Genomic DNA, 18,160 nt, shown 5'->3' on the forward strand with positions numbered 1-18,160 from the left:
CCTAGTGGCCACTGTCAACTCATCTGAAACCACCTTGACTTCTCCAGAAAGTCTTCCTTCCCTCACTACCATGCTCTTTCAGCCTTCCTTCCCCATGAATTAGGTGCTCCTCCTAGCTGCTAGTAGAATTCGCAGGGCATTCATTTATCATTTTTATATTGGTTTACTATTATTTGTAATGTGTCTGTTTCTCCACTATACTGTAAACATAAAGCATAGTAAGCATAAAGATAGGCTTTAATTTTGTATCTTCAGGGCATGGTGCACAACAGATGCTCAATAAATATTTTATAGTAATTAATGAGTAAATTAACTATAATCTAGTGGGGGAAAGACAGAGTATATTGAGGTTTTGGGTTCCATGAGGTATGTCTCTACAGATATAATGGTGACTTACAGGAAAGGAGTGGTCAGTTCCACCTGGGGACGGGAAAGGTTACTGTTCGAAAGAAGACAAGGTGATGATCCTGAGGGCGAGGACAGTGTTTGTGGATGGAAAGGGAGGGCCAGGAATTCCAGGTGGAGGGAGGAATGTGAAGAGAGAGTGACTAGAGACATAGCCAGATAAGAACAAGACCAGGAATTTGGGGGAGAGGAGACAGGAGGAACAACAGCTTGAGATGCATTTTTATATCTAGTTAATATTCTCTTTTTCGATCTTGCTAATAGTAATATTCATTATTCATATATTTACTAAGTTCCAGTAATGTGCTTATACCATATCTGCAATTCTTGTCCTAGCTCTTTCCAGTGGAGATGGTAAATGACGGGGGTCTCGTATTCACATCTTTTACCATTTACATCTCAGAACAGTGCCTGCCCCCTCTAGAGAACTCTCCATGCATATCTAGTCACCGACTGTCTGACTGATGTTGCCATAAATTATAAAATAACTTTCCCAGGGATCTCCTCTTCCTTTGGTTTCCTCCCCCATTATCTATTCAAATTCACATGGATTGTTCCTGCCAAAAGAACCGGAAGAGACTATAAGTTTATTTGAATGGAAATGTAAAAACATTTCTGGAAGAAAGGTCAGAGACCAAAATGGCAAGTATCCTCCCTCTCTGTCTCTCAATCACACACGCACCCCACTGCTTCCTATGCCAACACATTCTCTTAATTTCCCAAATAACAAGTAACCCTTCCATGTCACAACCGGGCTCAACACTGTCAACCCAAGTTCAAGGTCTGATTAGGCCTCCTTAGAAAGACTGAATATATAAACAGGGCTATGGAAAGGGTATGTCCCTATCATTTCCCATCATGTGTGGTTGGTCTGGGAGTGGGGGGAGGGGATCCCTGGGCCTTGATCTGTATTCAAGAAATGGATAGAAGGACCTAGCTGGCAGCCAAAAACACTCTATACTAGGTTTCTGTTTGGGTTCTCAAGGGATAAGAAATATGTCTGTCCTTTGGGACTACATATTATTTTTTGCTAAGGAAGAATAAAGCATATTAGCTACTAAAAAAAAAAAATCTTGCTTGAGCAATATTTGCTGATGCTTTAGACCCAATAGATTAATCAAACAGATACCACTCTGCCGACACACAAAAGAATGTTTTTGTGAGTTGAGATTTTTGTTTGTTTTACTTTCTCCGATTCAAAAAAGACCATCTGGAAAACAGTATTATTTCTAAGCTGAGGATCTATCTAACACAAGGGTAAATAGGTAGCCTCAGGTTAAAAGTGTATTTTCAGGGATGACATGGCCTTTGGGAGCTGGTGGAAGGTTCTGGAGTGAAGGATGAACTGCCGTTTTGAAAGCACCCAGACAGAGGTGAAAAGCAGACGAAGCTGTGGATAGACAGTACAGGCTTGCTGTGTTCAGTCCTGGGCTGCTGCTACAGGAAATCCAGATTTATCCAGGAGGGAAGTTGTTGCTGGGCAACTGGGAGAATGTGGATTTGAAGTATGTTTGTTGCAACCTGACAGTTGTTAAGCATCAGATGAAAAGAGAGGAAGCAGGCTTCAGTGGTGAGGGGGCAACCAGGAGGGGACACCCTGAGTACCAGGAAATGCGTCATGAGTGGAGAATTCAGACTAAATCACTCAGGGTTGGGGGAAATGCCAAACTGTCTCTACCAGGAGAGGTCACAGAGACATGCTGTCTCCCAAGACTGGAAGGGACAGAGCATCTGAATGAGAGGGTGGGCTCTGGAGTATGTGAACAGACAAGTGATGGGACTTTGCTTGGCTCCAAAGAAACTAGGCCTTTTTTCCTCTGCTGTGACTTCAGTCCCGATATTTGTGGCTGATGAAAGCAAAACTGAGTTTGGAATCTAAGGGCAGTTGAAAGGTCAATGCGTGAGACAGACTCTTGCTAGTCCGAGGGGTCTGAGAAAGGAGAATGTCCTACCTAAGTGCTTGAGCAGAACATTTCTGGGAGTATAGCAATGACAAGGGAGCAACGGGGCCTCTGCAAAGTGGCTGCATTCCTGCTTTGGTAAGAGCAAAAATGCTTTGTTTCAAAGTGCTTTTCCATCTCTTCTCTAATGTGAATTTCACTATCACATTAGACAACTAGCATAGGTCTTATTATCTTGATTCTACAAATGGGGAGCAAGTGTAGCAAGTAAGCAAACTGTCACTTAAATGACAGCAAGTTAGGGGCCAACCCAGAGCCAAGACCCAGTGTCCTGACTCCCAGATCTGTGTGTGCTCCAGCAGGCTGCCCAGCCTCTGGTCCTCTCACTACTGCGTCCATGCTCAGGGGAGAAGCTGATTACTTCATAAGGAGAGTTAAGGAAGAATCTGTGACTATGAGACACTTGAGGGAAGGACATATACTAACAATAGGTAAGAAAGAAATTTTAGTGCAAAAGTTCTTAACCTAGGGCCTGGCTTCACAGACTCCATGAACTCCTACCCTGTGTGTCTACGTGAACTTCTATTTCTTTAGGGAAAAGGTTTAGAGCTGTTATCAGATTCTCAAAGGTAGTCCTAATTCATAAAAAGGTTAAGAACTATCAGAGGCCAAAATCCTTTTCAAAACCAGTTTACCCTGGAGAGAACCTGATCCCTAATACATTGGTGCTCAATCTGTATCTGCTAAGCAAAGGCCAGGACCCAGGACCTGTTATCAGAAGAGCAACTTTCGCAGGGGTCCTCTTGTGTCTGATTTTCATTTTGACCTCTCAGTATTTTTTTCCTTTTAAATTGATGAAAATAACATCTCATGTATCCTGAAAACACACTCTGGCCTCCTGTATGCCTGGGGCCCACAAGAAATCTAAGTAGACCAGTAACAATCAAGCCCATTGGCCAGATGCACATTTAATGTACATTAATGTTTCTCTTTCCTATTTCCTCTTTATTTCTTTACCGAAATCCATTCACCCAGTGGAGATTTTGATTGTAAGAGATACATGGTTTTACAGATGCAGGCAGAACAAATACTAATGCTATAAACCAAATATACTTGCTGTGAGCTTTATAATTTTCAAAAAAGCAAAAACCCTAATTTCTGACATCATTTTATTTTCATCCAACAGCTGCTGCCCCTCGCCCATGCTGCTGGCACTGGGTATCACTCCTTTCTCTCCCTCCCTCCCAAAACTCACACAGAAGTGGGAGAAAGTTGTCAGTCCAAAGATTCAGAATCGGGAGGGAGAGGAAATCATGAGGTTAAGTCATTAACGGAACCTCATTATAAATTCCTGGAGACTGGGGCTTTTCCAGAGAATTGTGACACAGCACCATTATCTGAAAATTGAAATGCGCTAAGTTGAATTTAACAAACTGCAATGAAAGATCCCAGAGAACAGAAACCATGGCCATCTCACATGGGGCAGTCCACCCACATTTATTCTCCACGATTCAGCAAGTTAGGGAGCAGAGCCAAGAACAAAGCAGGACATTGAAAGGCGCATACGGTCAGCCCCCCAAGACCGGGTCCTTCCGCGTTCCAATCAGTGTTCAGCCGCCCCACAGTGAAAGAGATATAGGTGAAATGAAGTCAGAAAAGTAAAAACTGTGACAGAATAGTGGCTGAGGGCAAGTAAGGAAAACTGAACTGTGCCACACTGAAAGCGACTGCAAAGGGGAAAACCGGGGGCCAAAATGCCCGTGAGGCCAAATTTCCTCCATCAACATCCATTGAGAAGGGGGAAGGGAGGGAAATTCAGATTTCCCAGCAGTGTGGCAGGTCTTGGCACAGCCTCCGTTCCCCTGCCGAACTTCCACAAATAAACATTCAGAGCAGAAGGGACAGATTTGCTTCTCAGCAAGATTTCAAAGCTGTGCAGCAGAGTCGGAGAGAAAACAGGAAGGACCTTAGAGGGAGGAGAAGGAGGAGGAGGGGCATGCAAGCCTTGGGCCAAATCTGATGGGAAACGTCCCAACCCCTCACCCGAAACTGACATACCATTTTTACGAGGTGTGCAACGTTTCAGGTAGCGTTGGCGCGCACGCTACTTGATGCAGATACCGTGGCCCAGGCCTGAGCTGCCGGTTTTCCAGCTAGGGGCATCAAGCCCGAGAAGACCACGGGTGAAGGCAAGCTCCTTCAAGCTATCTCCGCCCAGCTGAAACCAGGAGGGCCTAAATCTCCTCAGAGAAAAATCCCACCACCTGACAGTCCACCCAGGTCCCTGGGCGTGCGGCGCGCGTGCGCGTGCCTGCCTGTGCGCACGCCCCGGCAGGCACGTGCGCTTGGTGTGCGTGACTGTACGTATAGGGACGGGCGGGGTGGGAGTCAGACCGCGGATATCGTGTTGGGATTATTTGAGGATGAGAACACTGGCTTCTGATCTCCAAGGGGCCGAGGGAAAACACAGCTGGCCCCAGTTGGTGCTAACGGCCAAACGCTCCTCCCGGATTCCCTCAGCTGAACCTCCGGGTCTGGAGGTTGCACGCCCACCCATCAACGCACGCCCCTGCACCTTACACCACGGGGGCGGGGATTGTCACACCGGCTTGCTGACAGTGCCCCTCTTTCTTTGTTAATGAGCACTAACTTGGCATTTAATAAAACCTTATTTGCACACTGGCGGACACGCGTATGAGAAACAGCCCAGGAGAACAGAAGGTGCAGCATTCCCCCGTGCTGCAGCTAAGCGTGGCTGCCCGCCAACCAGCTGCAACAACAGCCTAGTCCCGGAGGGGCCCCCACCCTTGGCCTCGGAGCAGCCCCTGCTTCCCTGATGGCCGTCTCAGAGGGTCTGAGGGTCTTCCCTGAGCCTTTCTCTGCTGCCTCAGGGTTGTTTTTCTGAAAACACTGAGAGGATAGGTACAGGAGAAGTAAAAGCAAAACTCTGGTGTTCATGCCTGCAATCTCTTTTGGGTTTCCTTATTAGTTATTATTATTTTTTAATGTTTAGCCACTCTATCCATTTTTCAAATGAAGAAGCACATTTCAAGGGCACCAGACAGGGTGTTTGTCTTCTTTGCTTACACTCCATGCGTCCTGTCTTGGTCTGTCTTTCCCCACAGAGAGGAGCAGGAGCAAGAAGAATGCTGGTAGGGGGTCGTCTTGGGGACCCACTTCCTGCTGAGTTTTTTTTTTCCTCCAGGGGGTCTCTGGGGCTATGAGCTGTCTTTGTTAAAAGAATGGCAGGGAGGATGGGGTCCACAGCACCCTGGTCTTATGGGTGATCAAATGAAAGCGCTTTGAAGCCTTAGTGGCATTTGGGATACTATTATTATGCTTCATCTACAGAAACTGAGACTGTAAATCAAACTCCTATGTTCTAGGTCAGTGATTCTCAACCTGGGAATCAAACTCCTATGTTCTAGGTCAGTGATTCTCAACCCAGCTGGATATTGAAATGATCTGGGAAGCTTTTAAAAACACTAAGGCCCACTGGGAGTGGGAGCCAGGCATTGGTAATTTTTAAAAGTTCCCCAGGTGGTTCAATGTGCAGCCAGGCTGGGAACCACTGCTACAGTGACCAAATGTTGTCAGTGTTGGTTTTTCTAACACCTTTTTGCTTATCTCAGGCTGAGAGCTCAGTGAGGGTGGGAGGGCTCATGGCCCAAGGCTCACGGCTGGAGACTTGGCCTCAGCACAGTGCCTAGCCCCTTGAAGGCACCCGGTCAGGTTTGAGTGCATGAACACATGTACAGAGGTTGTGAGCAACCACGCAGGACAGGTCTCAGGTCAGTGAGGACGACCAGCCAGAGTTCTCCTCTGGTTTCTGAACTCTAGCACTTACAGAAGGAAAGACTTTCTGGTTGTTCTGAAGCCAGTGACCTGAGTTTGGTTCCAGTCCCTAATGGAAATTTTTGCCTAGGTCCCCCTTTATCCTGCTACAAGCTGTTTTCCCAGTATTGGTGGTCATGCCCTAAAGGTACATTTGCCTATTCCAGAAGCCAAGGTACTTCAAAAAGAGATGCATAACCCTGTCTTTTTTCTAGTGACCAGAGGATTGCACGATCCTGGGTGCCCAGGGCCCTTCAACACCTCTGCAAACACAGGTACTAGTCCCTAGCTGTGCTGGTGTTCAGCTGTCCAGAATAAGGGATCTTTATCACCTTACTTCCTCTTCTGATTCTAAAAGCAAACCAAGGAATGAGTCTAAAATTGACTCCCTTTGGAATTTTGGACAGAGAAGTTTGAACCACATGCCTTTAATTCTCCCTGCACCATGGGGAGCCAGGAGAGCTTTCTGGGGTCCTGGGCTCTCAGTGGTGATGGCATCCATAAGTACCGACCCCTCTTACCACTCTGGAGACCCACCCGATGAGATGAGCTGGGAACATTGTAGAGTAACATTCTAAGGGAGAGTCACACTTCGAAAGGAATAAAGTATAAACTCTGCCAGAAATGGAGGGGTCTTGTTTTATTTTTAAAAGCTTTCAGCTTGCTTTTTAAGACAAGCTGAGAGTGGATTTTCTCAGACTTGAGAGAGCAACCATAAAAAGGCAAAACGCAGATTCCTCAACGAAGTTCTCATGATTGACGTATTCCTACAACACAGTTTCAGAAATTAAAATGCAGGCACAAGAGGGGCACCTGGGTGGCTCAGTCCGTTAAGTGTCTGACTTTGGCTCAGGTCATGATCTCACCGTTCACGAGTTCGAGTCCCACATCAGGCTCTGTGCTGATGGCTCAGAGCCTGGAGCTTGCTTCAGATTCTGTGTCTCCCTCTCTCTCTGCCCCTCCCCTGCTCATGCTCTGTCTCTCTCTGTCTCTCAAAAATAAGCAAAAATTGAAAAAAAATTTTTTTAAATGCAGGCACAAGAAAAAACACAATTGGATCCTAGAAACATTTATATATATGAGCTATATATATAGTTATTATACATAACTATATATAATTATTAAGTTATATTAAGTTATATATATATAACTATATATAATTATATGTATAACTGTATATAGTTATTATATTATTATATATGTCATCTTCTCTGAAGGATTCTAATTTTGAGTGTTTCTTAAAGCATGGCCTACAATGATGTCCACTGGAATCCCTTAAGGTAACAGGGCAGGTTCTGGGCCCAGCCCAGATCGCCTGCATCAGTCTCTGGGGATGGCAATTTGGAACTTGCATCTTTTACCAGCTGCCCTGATGATTTTCATGCACTCTGAAGTGTGAGAACTGCTGCTCTTCACCTCCTTTTTATAATTCCCTCTCATCCTCCTAGCAAAAGAGGAGGTATTATCAAGTCCCAAGAAGTGTGTCTGGGATGCAGTTCTAGAACACAGGTTTGAGCTAATTGAGGGCTTTCCAAATTTTTGAGACTATGAAGTTTTCTGTTACTCTTTTCTACCCAGAAAAGGCAACCTTTGTGGTCAAGAGCAGACCCAGAGTGTGAAGCTCTCATTTGTTGAAATTTATTAAATGCTTTACATTTATTTTTCCATGTCTCCCTTCTTAACATTCTATACAGTATTATATTTGTTTTATACATGAGTAATGGGGCCAGTAAAGGTCAGCTATCTTATGAAATGGTAGGGCAGGGAGTCAAACCAGGCCTTCTCCTTTCCACCACTGCTAGAGGTGGTAGAGAGGATTTGTCCCACATTTGGAGTGGACTCAGACCTGCCCCATAACTAAGGGTGAACCTAGCCACGTAACTACATAACCACATAACTTTTTTTATTTTTTTTAATTTTTTTATTAAATATAATTTATTGTCAGATTGGTTTCCATACAACACCCAGCGCTCATCCCAACAGGTGCCCTCCTCAATGCCCATCACGCACTTTCCCCTCTCCCCCACCCCCCATCAACCCCCAGCTTGTTCTCAGTATCTAGGAGTCTCTTATGGTTTGCCTCCCTCCCTCTCTGTAACTCTTCCCCCACCCACCCATCCCCCATGGTTCTCTCATAACCACAAAACTAATGGTGAACCCAACAGTGACTCCTGGGTGCCTGGACAACTGCTCTAGATGTATTATCAGTCAAGATTCCTTAGGTCTTTGGAGCCTGGAGTTTGCTTAAGAACTGTGAACGCCAGGCTCAATCCCTCCTGACTGCCAATCTGTGAGTCCCTGACAACCTGCGACAGGCTCCACTGCACCCAGGAATTACCTTCCACGAGGTAAGCCGCTAAATGCCTCCCTTACCACACGGAAGAGCTTGAAGAAGTCCACGTTGGCATACAGAGTGTCTTCCACCCACTGGAGGGTGCCCTGGGAGAGGGAGCACATGGCATCGCGCACTGTCTGTGCCCCACGGCGCTGGCTAAAGATTAAGAAGCGCTCCAGGAGGGCCTCGCTGCAGGCGATGTCCTTCAGTGTCAGGTCTGGGATTCCATGAGCAAACTGCAGGCAAGAGAAGCAAAATTAGAAACTTCCCTGTAGGAAAATACTAGCCACCCCAACGGTGTCCATGTCCTAACAGACAGAACCTGTATATACATTGTGTTGTAGGGCAAGGGGAATTAGAATTGCAGGTGGAATTAAGGCTTGCTGATTAGCTGACTTTAAGACCAGGAGATTATTTTGGATTATCTGGGTGGACCCAATGGAATCACAAGGGTTTTTTGCTTTGTTTTGTTTTGTTTTTGTTTTTGTTTTAAACCTAGTGGAAGAAGGAGGTAGAAGACACAATGTCAATGTGATATGAGAAAGACTTGACTAGCCACTGCTGGGGAGGCCACCAGCCAAGGAATGTTGGAAACTGGAAATGGATTTCCCTCTAGATTCCCCAGTAAGAAATGAAGCCGTGCCAACACCTTGACTTTCAGACTTCTGACCTGTAGAACAAGAACATAATAAATTTGTGTTGTCTTAAGCCACTAAGTTTGTGGTGGTTTGTTACAGCAGCCACAGGAAGCTATACGCTCCCAAGCCTCATTTTATCAGAGAGCCACTTAAAATGTGAGAGATCTGTTCTTAGCATGATGCTAAGGTACCATCAGGACCTACTCCCCTGAAGCTGAGAGTGGGAGTGGCTAGGATGCATTCGGAGTGATGGCAAGAGACCAACCCCCTCTCTCCTTTCTCAATAGATTTAGCAAATAAAAATACTGGATGCCCAGTTAAATTTAGATTTCAGATAAACCATGAGCACCTTTTAGTATGAGTATGTTCCAAATAGAGTCCAAATGGGACATACTTATGCTAAAAAAATCATTTGTTTATCTGAAATTCAAACTAACTTGGATATCCTGTGTTTGATCTGGTGACCCTAACTGCTGGATGGTCCACAGCCTACAGCTCCCTGTGGAGCTCATGGGCAGTGACTCTTGGACCCTGAATCACAGTCCCCATGATGGCCTCAGAGACCAAGGAGACCTCAACCCTGCCCAGGGAGCCTTGGCCACCTAGGATACCAACTGGCCTCCTGGAGTCTTGGACTCCCGACACCTAGGTATTGTGAACAGGTTCCTGAGCTTCCCTGGTCTCTGTAGTCTCCTCAAACCTTCAGATTACACAGGTCTCAGGGCAGGAGAGCAGGGCAGGTTTAGGCTCTACTACTTACATCCCTCCACCCCACCCCATCACCCGCTAAATGAGGCACAGGTCATGGCTGACATTGGGTTGATGTGGACTCCATCAAACTCAGTGGACTGTAACTGGGTGCATGTTCCAACAGAGCCTTTCTGTTTTGCCCACACTCTGCTTCTTATCCCCAGGCAAAATCCCACCCCCAACCCTAATCCCAGCATCTAAAACATTCTGAGGTGGAGGGAATCAATGAGCTCACTTTGTCCAAACCTCTAATATTCTAGGGGAAAAAAGCGATGGAGGAGGGGTTAGGTGACTTGAGAAAATTACACAGCAGGCTAGTGGGAAAGCTGGGATACCACAGAGGTTCCAGCTCATTCTTTCATTCAGTGACTCGTCCATTCAATGCCCTTTCACTGAGTCCCTTTCTGCAGGCACTAAAACAGTTACTGGGGATACAGAAAATAAGGTGAGTTTTCTGCTCTCCAAGGAGTTTATCGGTTAGCTGGAAATGCAGGCATTTAAAGAGCAGGTAAGTGCTAAAGTGAATGCAGTGAAACCAGAGCACAGAAGAGGGAAGTGTTAAGAATAGCCAGGGTTTACTGAGCGTTTACTGTGTGCCAGACACTGTTCTAAGTGCGTTACATATATTAATTTTTTGACCCCCATAACAGTCAAATATGGTAGGCACTTTTACTGTCTCCATTTTACAAATGAGGACACAGAGGCACAGAGTGGTTATTTAACTTGCCTGAGGTCACATAGTTAACTGTGTCGCCATGCTGAGACTTGAACCGAGAGCTTGTGCTTTATCACTACGTCTTTGCTCCTTGTTGAGTAGGGAAGAGGGAGGGGGCAAGACAAAGAAAGGAGGGATTATGAATGATTTCATTGGGGAGGCAACACTTGAGCTGGACCTTGAAGCAAGTCCAGGAGTTTACAGAGCTGGGTGTGGGAGCGGGGTGAGGGACAAGCCAGACAACTATTCCACTCTCATCGTCTAACAATTTCCTAGATGGAGGGAGACCTGCTCAGATGCCAGGCAGAGAGGACGAGGAGGGGCATCCAGTCCTGATGGTGAAGAACAAAATCCCATGTTTGCTGAGAATGACCGATCAGAGAGCTGTAAGCCACACACGGTTTTTTAAATTTAAAGTAATCACGGGGCACCTGGTGGCTCAGTCAGTTAAGCCTCTGATTTTCGGCTCAGGTCATGATCTCACGGTTCATGAGTTCGAATCCCGCGTCGGGCTCTGTGCTGACAGTTCAGAGCCTGGAACCTGCTTCGGATTCTATGTCTCCCTCTCTCTCTGCCCCTCCCCCTGCTTTCACTCTGTCCCTCTCTCTCACTCTCCCAAAAATAAACATTGAGAAAATAATAATAATGAGTTTAAAGTAACCTACATTAAATCACATTTAAAATTCAGTTCCTCAGCTGCACTAGCCCTGTCTTGAGTGCTACCAGCCGCATCCGGCTAGTGGCTACCATATTGGACAGCACAGAGAGAGAACACTGCTGCCGTAGGGGAAAGCCCTGGTGCACGGTGCTGGGAAGGAGTTGCACAGCTGGATGGAGACTGAGTTAGAGATCAGGAGGCAGGTGTAGCCTGCAACCAGGCTGAGAAGCCCGGAGGGCATGGGGGGTGGGGGGTGCCCAGAGAGAGCTGGGACAACAGCATTGGCATCTGCAAGCAGCAGGAGTTTGGGGTTCCCGACTCAAGCTCTCATGTTTGCTGATCAGGGAAGGACCAGCTAATCGGAGCAAGCAGCCTAAATAATAGCCAGTGACTCTGGCCCCTTCTCCCCACGTGAGAGGCTCAGCTCTGATGCCAGCAGCACAGCAACTAGAGATCCAAATGTCACGCCAGTGAGGAACTGGAAAGAAATTTCCCCTAAATTCCTGCCCTTATCTCCATCTCCCTTTTATTACCAACTGGAAGTCATCACAGGCATTTCCAGGACTTAAGTTTTATGAGCTAAGAGAAAGCAAAGGGGAGAATGAGCCATCAATGCTGCAGCCACCACCCCCTCAGGTGGGGGTGGGAGGGAGAGCAGAGCAGGGCCACCAGGCCTGACTTCAAGGGCCAAGGCCTGGGTGCTGTGGGCACTGAGTCCCAAGGGCCCTGATGGACCACCTCAAGGCTGACCCTCTGTTCCCCTCAGGTAGTTTCAGGGAAAACCTCAGGGTTTGAGAAGCCAGAAAAGCAGGTATGGGCTTCTTTACTGCTGTGCAGGGAACCAGCTTGAAAACCCCTTTCCACAGAGCCAGCCCTGCCCAGGCGGGTGGGATCCCCCTCCCTCCTCTGGGCTCAGACTTTATCTCAGGACTGACACCGGCTCTGAAATTCTCTGTTTATGTCTCAGTCTTCCCTGGGGTCTGGAGGAGGTGCAGACCTGGCCAGGAAAGGCAGGAGGGGCGTCTGCACTATGGGGCCACTGCTTATCTTACATTCTCACCGTGTTCATCACGCCAGGAACCCACAGGCCCAGGAGGCTGGGCAGGAGCCTGTGAGGCCCAGACTTTCACAGATGAGGAAGTCTTGTGTTAGTGGTGAACACACTGTGAATGCCTATAGGAGATTATGAAGGTGCATGAGATAGATTCTGGGGGGATTAGGTCAGAATGTGCAATGCGGATCGCCTGGCACCGAGAAGAAAACATGCAGGAAATCAGAGGTCTGCCACCCGGGCAAGTTAGCTCAGCACACTCAGACACCGCATGCGTGGCCTGTTTGCACACCGAACCCTCCTCTTCCAGTTATTTCCATGGCTGCCTTCTGTTCAGGCAGGTCTACTCAGATACCACCTCGGCAGAAAGGCTCTCCCTGACTGTCTCATTTCAGTAGGCCCCCACCCCATGCCTCCCAGCTCCTCCCTAACTCCCAACTCTGTCACGTTTTCTTCCCAGCACCTATCTTAACCTGGAAGCGCTTATTTGATTATTACTTGTTGTTCCCACTGGAATGTAAGCTCCCAGAGGCAGGGGCTTGACTGTATTGTTCACACTGTAGTCTGGTACCTAAAATGTCCCTAAGTATTTGATGAATACATGAAGAAACCCCAGTTTCCTCAAATATAAGAGGAGTCTGAGCTACGTGATCTCTAAGGTTCTTTCCAGCTATAAAAATCTGAGCTGTTTGAAGTGTTTCCAGGATTTGGCCTGCTTCAGAATCCTATGATGGGAAGGCCCATTATCTCAAGTGACCCCCAGGTATTTTTCTGAATATTTGGAACAAAGCATGGATTCTGAATGTGAAAGCAAGAAGGAAAAATAATGCAAGGTCTCCCCTGTTTTTCTCAGGCTCAGGGCTCACCTTTCCACTCCAGGGACCAGTGACATCCACCCACCTGCTCAGGACGAACTTGGGAGTTGACCAGAAGGTAGACGACTGAGTCAGACAGGCCAATATTTTTCATGAGAAATAGCGTCAGTGTTTCTTCATCTTTTAGGACATCCCGAATTCGTATCCCTCTTCCTGCATATGAATGAAAGAACAGGGTGACAAATGGGGAAGGAGTCAAAAAAGGAAAAACATGTAGAACTGATTGGAAACATTTCTAATTGGCTCTCAGCAGAAGACTCTGTTCTTGGGTTCCCTCGGAGCTTGGAGGTCAGGGCTTCTGCCAGTAGGCTGTCACCAACACAGTCACAGCATTTACTGCTGACGCAGCCTGGCAAAACTTAGTGAGAAGGCACAGAAGGTGGAAAAAGTTAGCTCAGGGCAGGGGAGGGGGTCATCAGATGCCTGGTGGAATTGGTCTGTAACAGTGACTCTCAACCGGATGGGGGTGAGGAGCTAAAGTGGGGCAATTTTGTCGCCCCTGGAAATATTTGGCAACGTCTGGAGACATTTTTGTCTGGGGAGGTGCTATTGGGTAAAGGCCAGGGATGCTGGTCACATTCCACAGTAGACAGGATAACTTCCCTCCTCACTACAAACTGAGGAACCATCTGGTCCAAAATGTCATTAGTGTTAAGGTTGAAAAAAACCTAATCTAGGGTCAGAGGACATACATGCTGTGTCCACACTGTGTTGTCACAGGGTAGAGGACCCTTCCTGGCATTTCTGCCATCTCAGCTAAGGCTCTCAGCTCAGGGTGTTGACATGGGCAAGGAGAGGTGGGGCTGTGTGAGGCAAGAAAAACTTCAAGTGGGAAAGAGGAGATGGCCGATAGCCTGGACTTGTAATTTCATGCTCTGATCGGCCCCAGTCACATTCTCTCTGACTTCACTCAAAACATACTAGAAGCAGAAATTAAAAACAAAATTTTTTTTTAATGTTTATTTATTTTTGAGAGAGAGAGACAGCGTGAGCAGTGGAGGGGCAGAGAGAGGGAAACACAGAATCAGAAGTTGGCTCCAGGGGGCGCTTGGGTGGCTCGGTGGGCTAAGCCACCACTTCAGCACAGCTCGTGATCTCACGGTTCGTGAGTTCAAGCCCCACATCAGTCTCTATGCTGACAGATTCGGATTCTGTGTCTCCCTCTCTCTCTGCCCCTTCCCCGCTCACTCTCTGTCTCTCGATCCTTCAAAAATAAATAAACATTAAAAAAAATTATAAAAAAAAAAAAAAAAGAAGCTGGCTCCAGGCTCTGAGCTGTCAGCACAGAGCCCAACATGGGGCTTGAACTCACAAACTATGAGATTATGACTTGAGGGTGGGTCAACCCCAAGGGCCTTCCCGTGCAACTGGGCAGACGCTTAACCAACTGAGTTACCCAGGCTCTCCAGAAGCAGACATGTTTTATCAGGAGGCATAAAGGACTCCTAACAGTTAAGGTGACCCTGCAGCAAGTGATTGAACCCTTGCGTCTGTACTTGCCACAACTCAGAGGGTTATTGTGAGGGTGACTCGGGGTAAGGACTGTGAAGTGGCTAACTCCCAGGCCTGAAAACAGCAAACCCTGGATAAGTGCTTGTTCTGAATGTGTTGTTATTATTCTGACACCTCCCGGGGGATTCACACCCAGGGTACCCACCTCCACCGCCTGCTTCCAGGGCCAACACTTCAAGCAGGCCACTGCCACAGTTCATGAGGCCCTGGCCACCAAAGAAGGCTATAGGCCCAGATATTTATGAAATTATTTCAACATCAAGGGAAAGCATCTGTGTTACGTGAAAATGCCTCTGTCTATATCCCAGCTCCCCTGGGAGCCTGGTTGACAACTTATCTCTTAGTGCTTCTTTAACTAACTTTAATTATCAAATGCCCCTGCTCCTTCCTGGTCCTAACACCACAGCACCTCATCCTCTCCCACCCCCCCACATTCTCTCCTCACCAGGCGACCTAGAGGCCTGCCCCGCTGAGTGCTTGACAGCCTTCACTTCCGTTTTTCAGGTCGGTCCTCTCCCTGCGGGGCTCGTCCAGATTGAGGTTGCTGCTGATTGCCTCTTAAAAGAGGGTGGGACAACGCCACGGGCCTGCCCATGCAACTGGGTCAGGGGCACCCGGCCCCGAGACTCCCCTCCACAGCAGCCTCTCAGACATTGTGCCACCAGGGAGTCCAGTCTCCCCACCTTCCCCATAGGGAAAGCCCAAAGGCTTCAGGGGAACTGGAATACAAGAGGGAACCCTTCCGGGAGCAGGAGGGGTCTGAAAGGTGCTGCTCTGTTTTATTCTTGCCTTCCCCTTTCCCTGCTAACGTGAGTCATGTCGTCTTCCAAACTCTGCTTCCTTTCTTCCTTCCCCTGAACCCCACCTCAGTTGTTCTTTCTCCCAATCACTTCTTCACCTATAGCATTATGTCATAGACTGGCTTCAGTGACACCCCAACACACACACACACACACACACACACACACACACACACACACATCTCTGGAGAGTAGAGGACTATAGACCCTGCTTTCATGATACCCCTCATCATACCTAGCAGTGCTGGGCACACAGCTGTAAGCCCTTGAAGTCACCTCTCTCTGACACCCAGCATGAGAGCCTGACATGGAATTAGGGCCTCGATAAATGCCTGTGGAGTGACAGGAGGCACCCGAAAAATACCTATTTTCGGGACCTGAGATTAGGGACCCCATCTGACTGTTGATCAATTCGTTATTCTTTAACTAACTCACCTGAACTTACATACAAATATCTTGCTTGGAGAGGGTAGCCATTCCCCCCCACCCCAGGTGACTGGGTTGCTGTGGCCCCAGGGAGAAGGGGCAGGAGTGTGCTGGTTCCACACACCTGCAGAGGGGTGGGGGCCACCCTGTAGGGAGAGTGTGGGGCCCAAAATGTAAGAGGTGGCTGATACCAGACAGAAGCTCTACCAGACTCCTGAGGGAGAAATGTGAACTGGGGGCCTGAGGAAAGAAAAATAAATTTTGTTTAAAATGTGGTTCTTCTTGTTCTCTTCCCTGGGAAGAGGCTGGGGGAGGGGGATGCTGAGGCCCATGGAGCTGAGGGGAGCTGAGGGTTGGGGTGGGAGAGAAGCAAGGAGAATGTGTAGGGCTCATGGGAAGAAGGTGTTTGAAGATGATTGAGAGACCACAGAGCTTGCTTGGGGGTGAGAGGGGAGGGGGCTTCATGTCTGGTGTTTTACCATTAATCCTCCCCTGCTGAGAATGCTGCACTACAGGTTTGCTAGGAAAAGAAAAGGCCGCCTGGGTCAACCATCGGCATACTTTCCCAGGTGACTGGGAACTGACAGGCAAAAGCACATACCAACGACAGCCGCCCACCTCGCTCTCAAAGGCTTTACCCTCCAATGGAGCTTTGGGTTGAGGACAAATGTTCACAGTGAGCAAGGTCCTCAAGTGACCCTAGAATGGACCCTAAAGTAGTCTGCCATGCTGATGGTGGAGAGACTTTGGGGATGGTCCCCTCTCACGGCCACCAAGGTCAGGGGTTCCGTGAAATCTTTGCTTCCAGCCCCCAAATTCCTTTGGGTAGCCTTGGCTGACCCTGTCTCCCCAGACCTCCAAAACTGCTCTCAATCAGAGAATTTCCCTCACAGCCTGGAGGCCTGCAGAAGGAACCACCTGTATGCCAACTCAAAAGTAGGCCCGTGTTGGGGTTAGCAAGTAGTGACTTTGGTTCTCATATACACACTGTAAAGACCACAGAGAAATTGTGGTTTGAAATGACTTCCTTTACATTTCCTCCCAGCTGGACTCCATCTGACAATCAGATACCGAAATGAAATGTCTGCCTCCTTCCAGATCCCACTGGATGAATGGGGTGGACAATTACTCCAGCGGTTGGACAGCCCATGTTCTCATCTGCTTCTTTAATCCTGGGCAAAGGTGTTCTCTGGTTGCTGCCTCTCCCCCTTTTTTTCTTACCATTAAAATGTTGATTTTACTCACACCTTACTTAGCTTGAGCTAAGTAAACTCTTCTATCCAGAGCAGCAAAGAAGGTAGTGTTTATAATCTGGTTTGTAGAAAGTTACTGCACAAAGAACATGTGTCACTATTTTTGAAAGAATTAAAATGTAATGAAGTAATCTTAACATGCATCTGAACATGCCCCTGTCCTTCATTGCTCCAATAGGCAGAGGAAGGAGAAGGTGGCCCAGTGGGAATTCTCCTAAAAGAACTTTCCCCTCCTGACTGTCCTGAGCTCTGGAAGCCCGCCTGCTTCCCTCCACCGCCCTCCCCAGGGTATGGTCACTGTTCTCTCAGTCCTGGGAGCCCTCGGGGTGACCACCCACTCTGACCTGTGTGTCGAGCTGCATGGGTGAGGAGCCCCAGAGGGCTGATGTGTGCCATTCTCCCGCTCGTCTTGTTTGGAACCCTGAGCAGGAGCTGTTCTATCTAGCCCCTCCTATCCCCTTGGTAGACCCCTTGCCCATCCCTGTCATCCTCTAAGGTCATCCCGAGAGTCACTGCCCCCCATCCCTATCCCAGGAACATAGGATGATCCAGCATCTCCAAACCTCTTCCTTCCCAGCCTCTGAGCCACATCCCTTAACAGTTCCCGCACTGGCAGCCTTTTCTCTGCCTGCAGGACTGTCAAGACTGGATTTCTGTCAAGGCTTGCTCCCTCCCTGATGCTCATTTGCTCTCCTGGGGGCAGGTGGGAAGGGGGATAGGGTTCCAGCTGGTGCCCAGGCCTCTGCCATATCCAGCTCTCACTGTTTCTGAGCCCAGGTGGCTCTCCTACCCTGATGCCCGGCTCCTCTATTCGCCCGCACAAACTCAGTGACCCAATGGCCTGGCCTCTCTTTCCCTCAACCTCCCCATCGCCTACCTTCGCCTCTGCTCTACTTCAGCCACCGTGGCCACCCCCAGGGGCTCGTTCTCATTGCTCCTGCCTGCTGTGGAAATCCTGAATCCACATAGCTCACTCTTTGAAGTCACCAAGGCTTCCATCCTGCTCA

The 18,160-nt window shown here is 48.1% G+C and overlaps 1 protein-coding gene and 1 long non-coding RNA gene across 4 annotated transcripts in view; one reads left to right on the top strand and one right to left on the bottom strand.

Annotated features, from left to right (window-relative positions):
- ABCA4 (ATP binding cassette subfamily A member 4) overlaps window positions 1-18,160 on the bottom strand; it is a 132,069-nt gene that overhangs the window by 101,110 nt on the left and 12,799 nt on the right. For 2 of the 3 annotated variants that reach the window (XM_045036217.1, XM_019837464.3), the window contains exons 5-6: window positions 13,188-13,315; window positions 8,514-8,711 (exon numbers count right to left, since the gene is read on the bottom strand). In XM_045036217.1, coding sequence (XP_044892152.1) covers window positions 8,514-8,711; window positions 13,188-13,315 — 326 coding nt within the window. Of the gene's footprint in view, window positions 1-4,364; window positions 4,604-8,513; window positions 8,712-13,187; window positions 13,316-18,160 lie in introns of those variants that run through there. The other variant, XM_019837465.3, reaches the window with a different exon arrangement.
- LOC123379702 lies at window positions 8,287-9,183 on the top strand. The gene is made up of 2 exons (XR_006584560.1): window positions 8,287-8,488; window positions 8,975-9,183. It is a non-coding gene; the product is annotated as an uncharacterized LOC123379702 (long non-coding RNA).

Source organism: Felis catus, chromosome C1, assembly GCF_018350175.1.
Source record: "Felis catus isolate Fca126 chromosome C1, F.catus_Fca126_mat1.0, whole genome shotgun sequence".
NCBI classification, from domain to species: Eukaryota; Metazoa; Chordata; class Mammalia; order Carnivora; family Felidae; genus Felis; species Felis catus.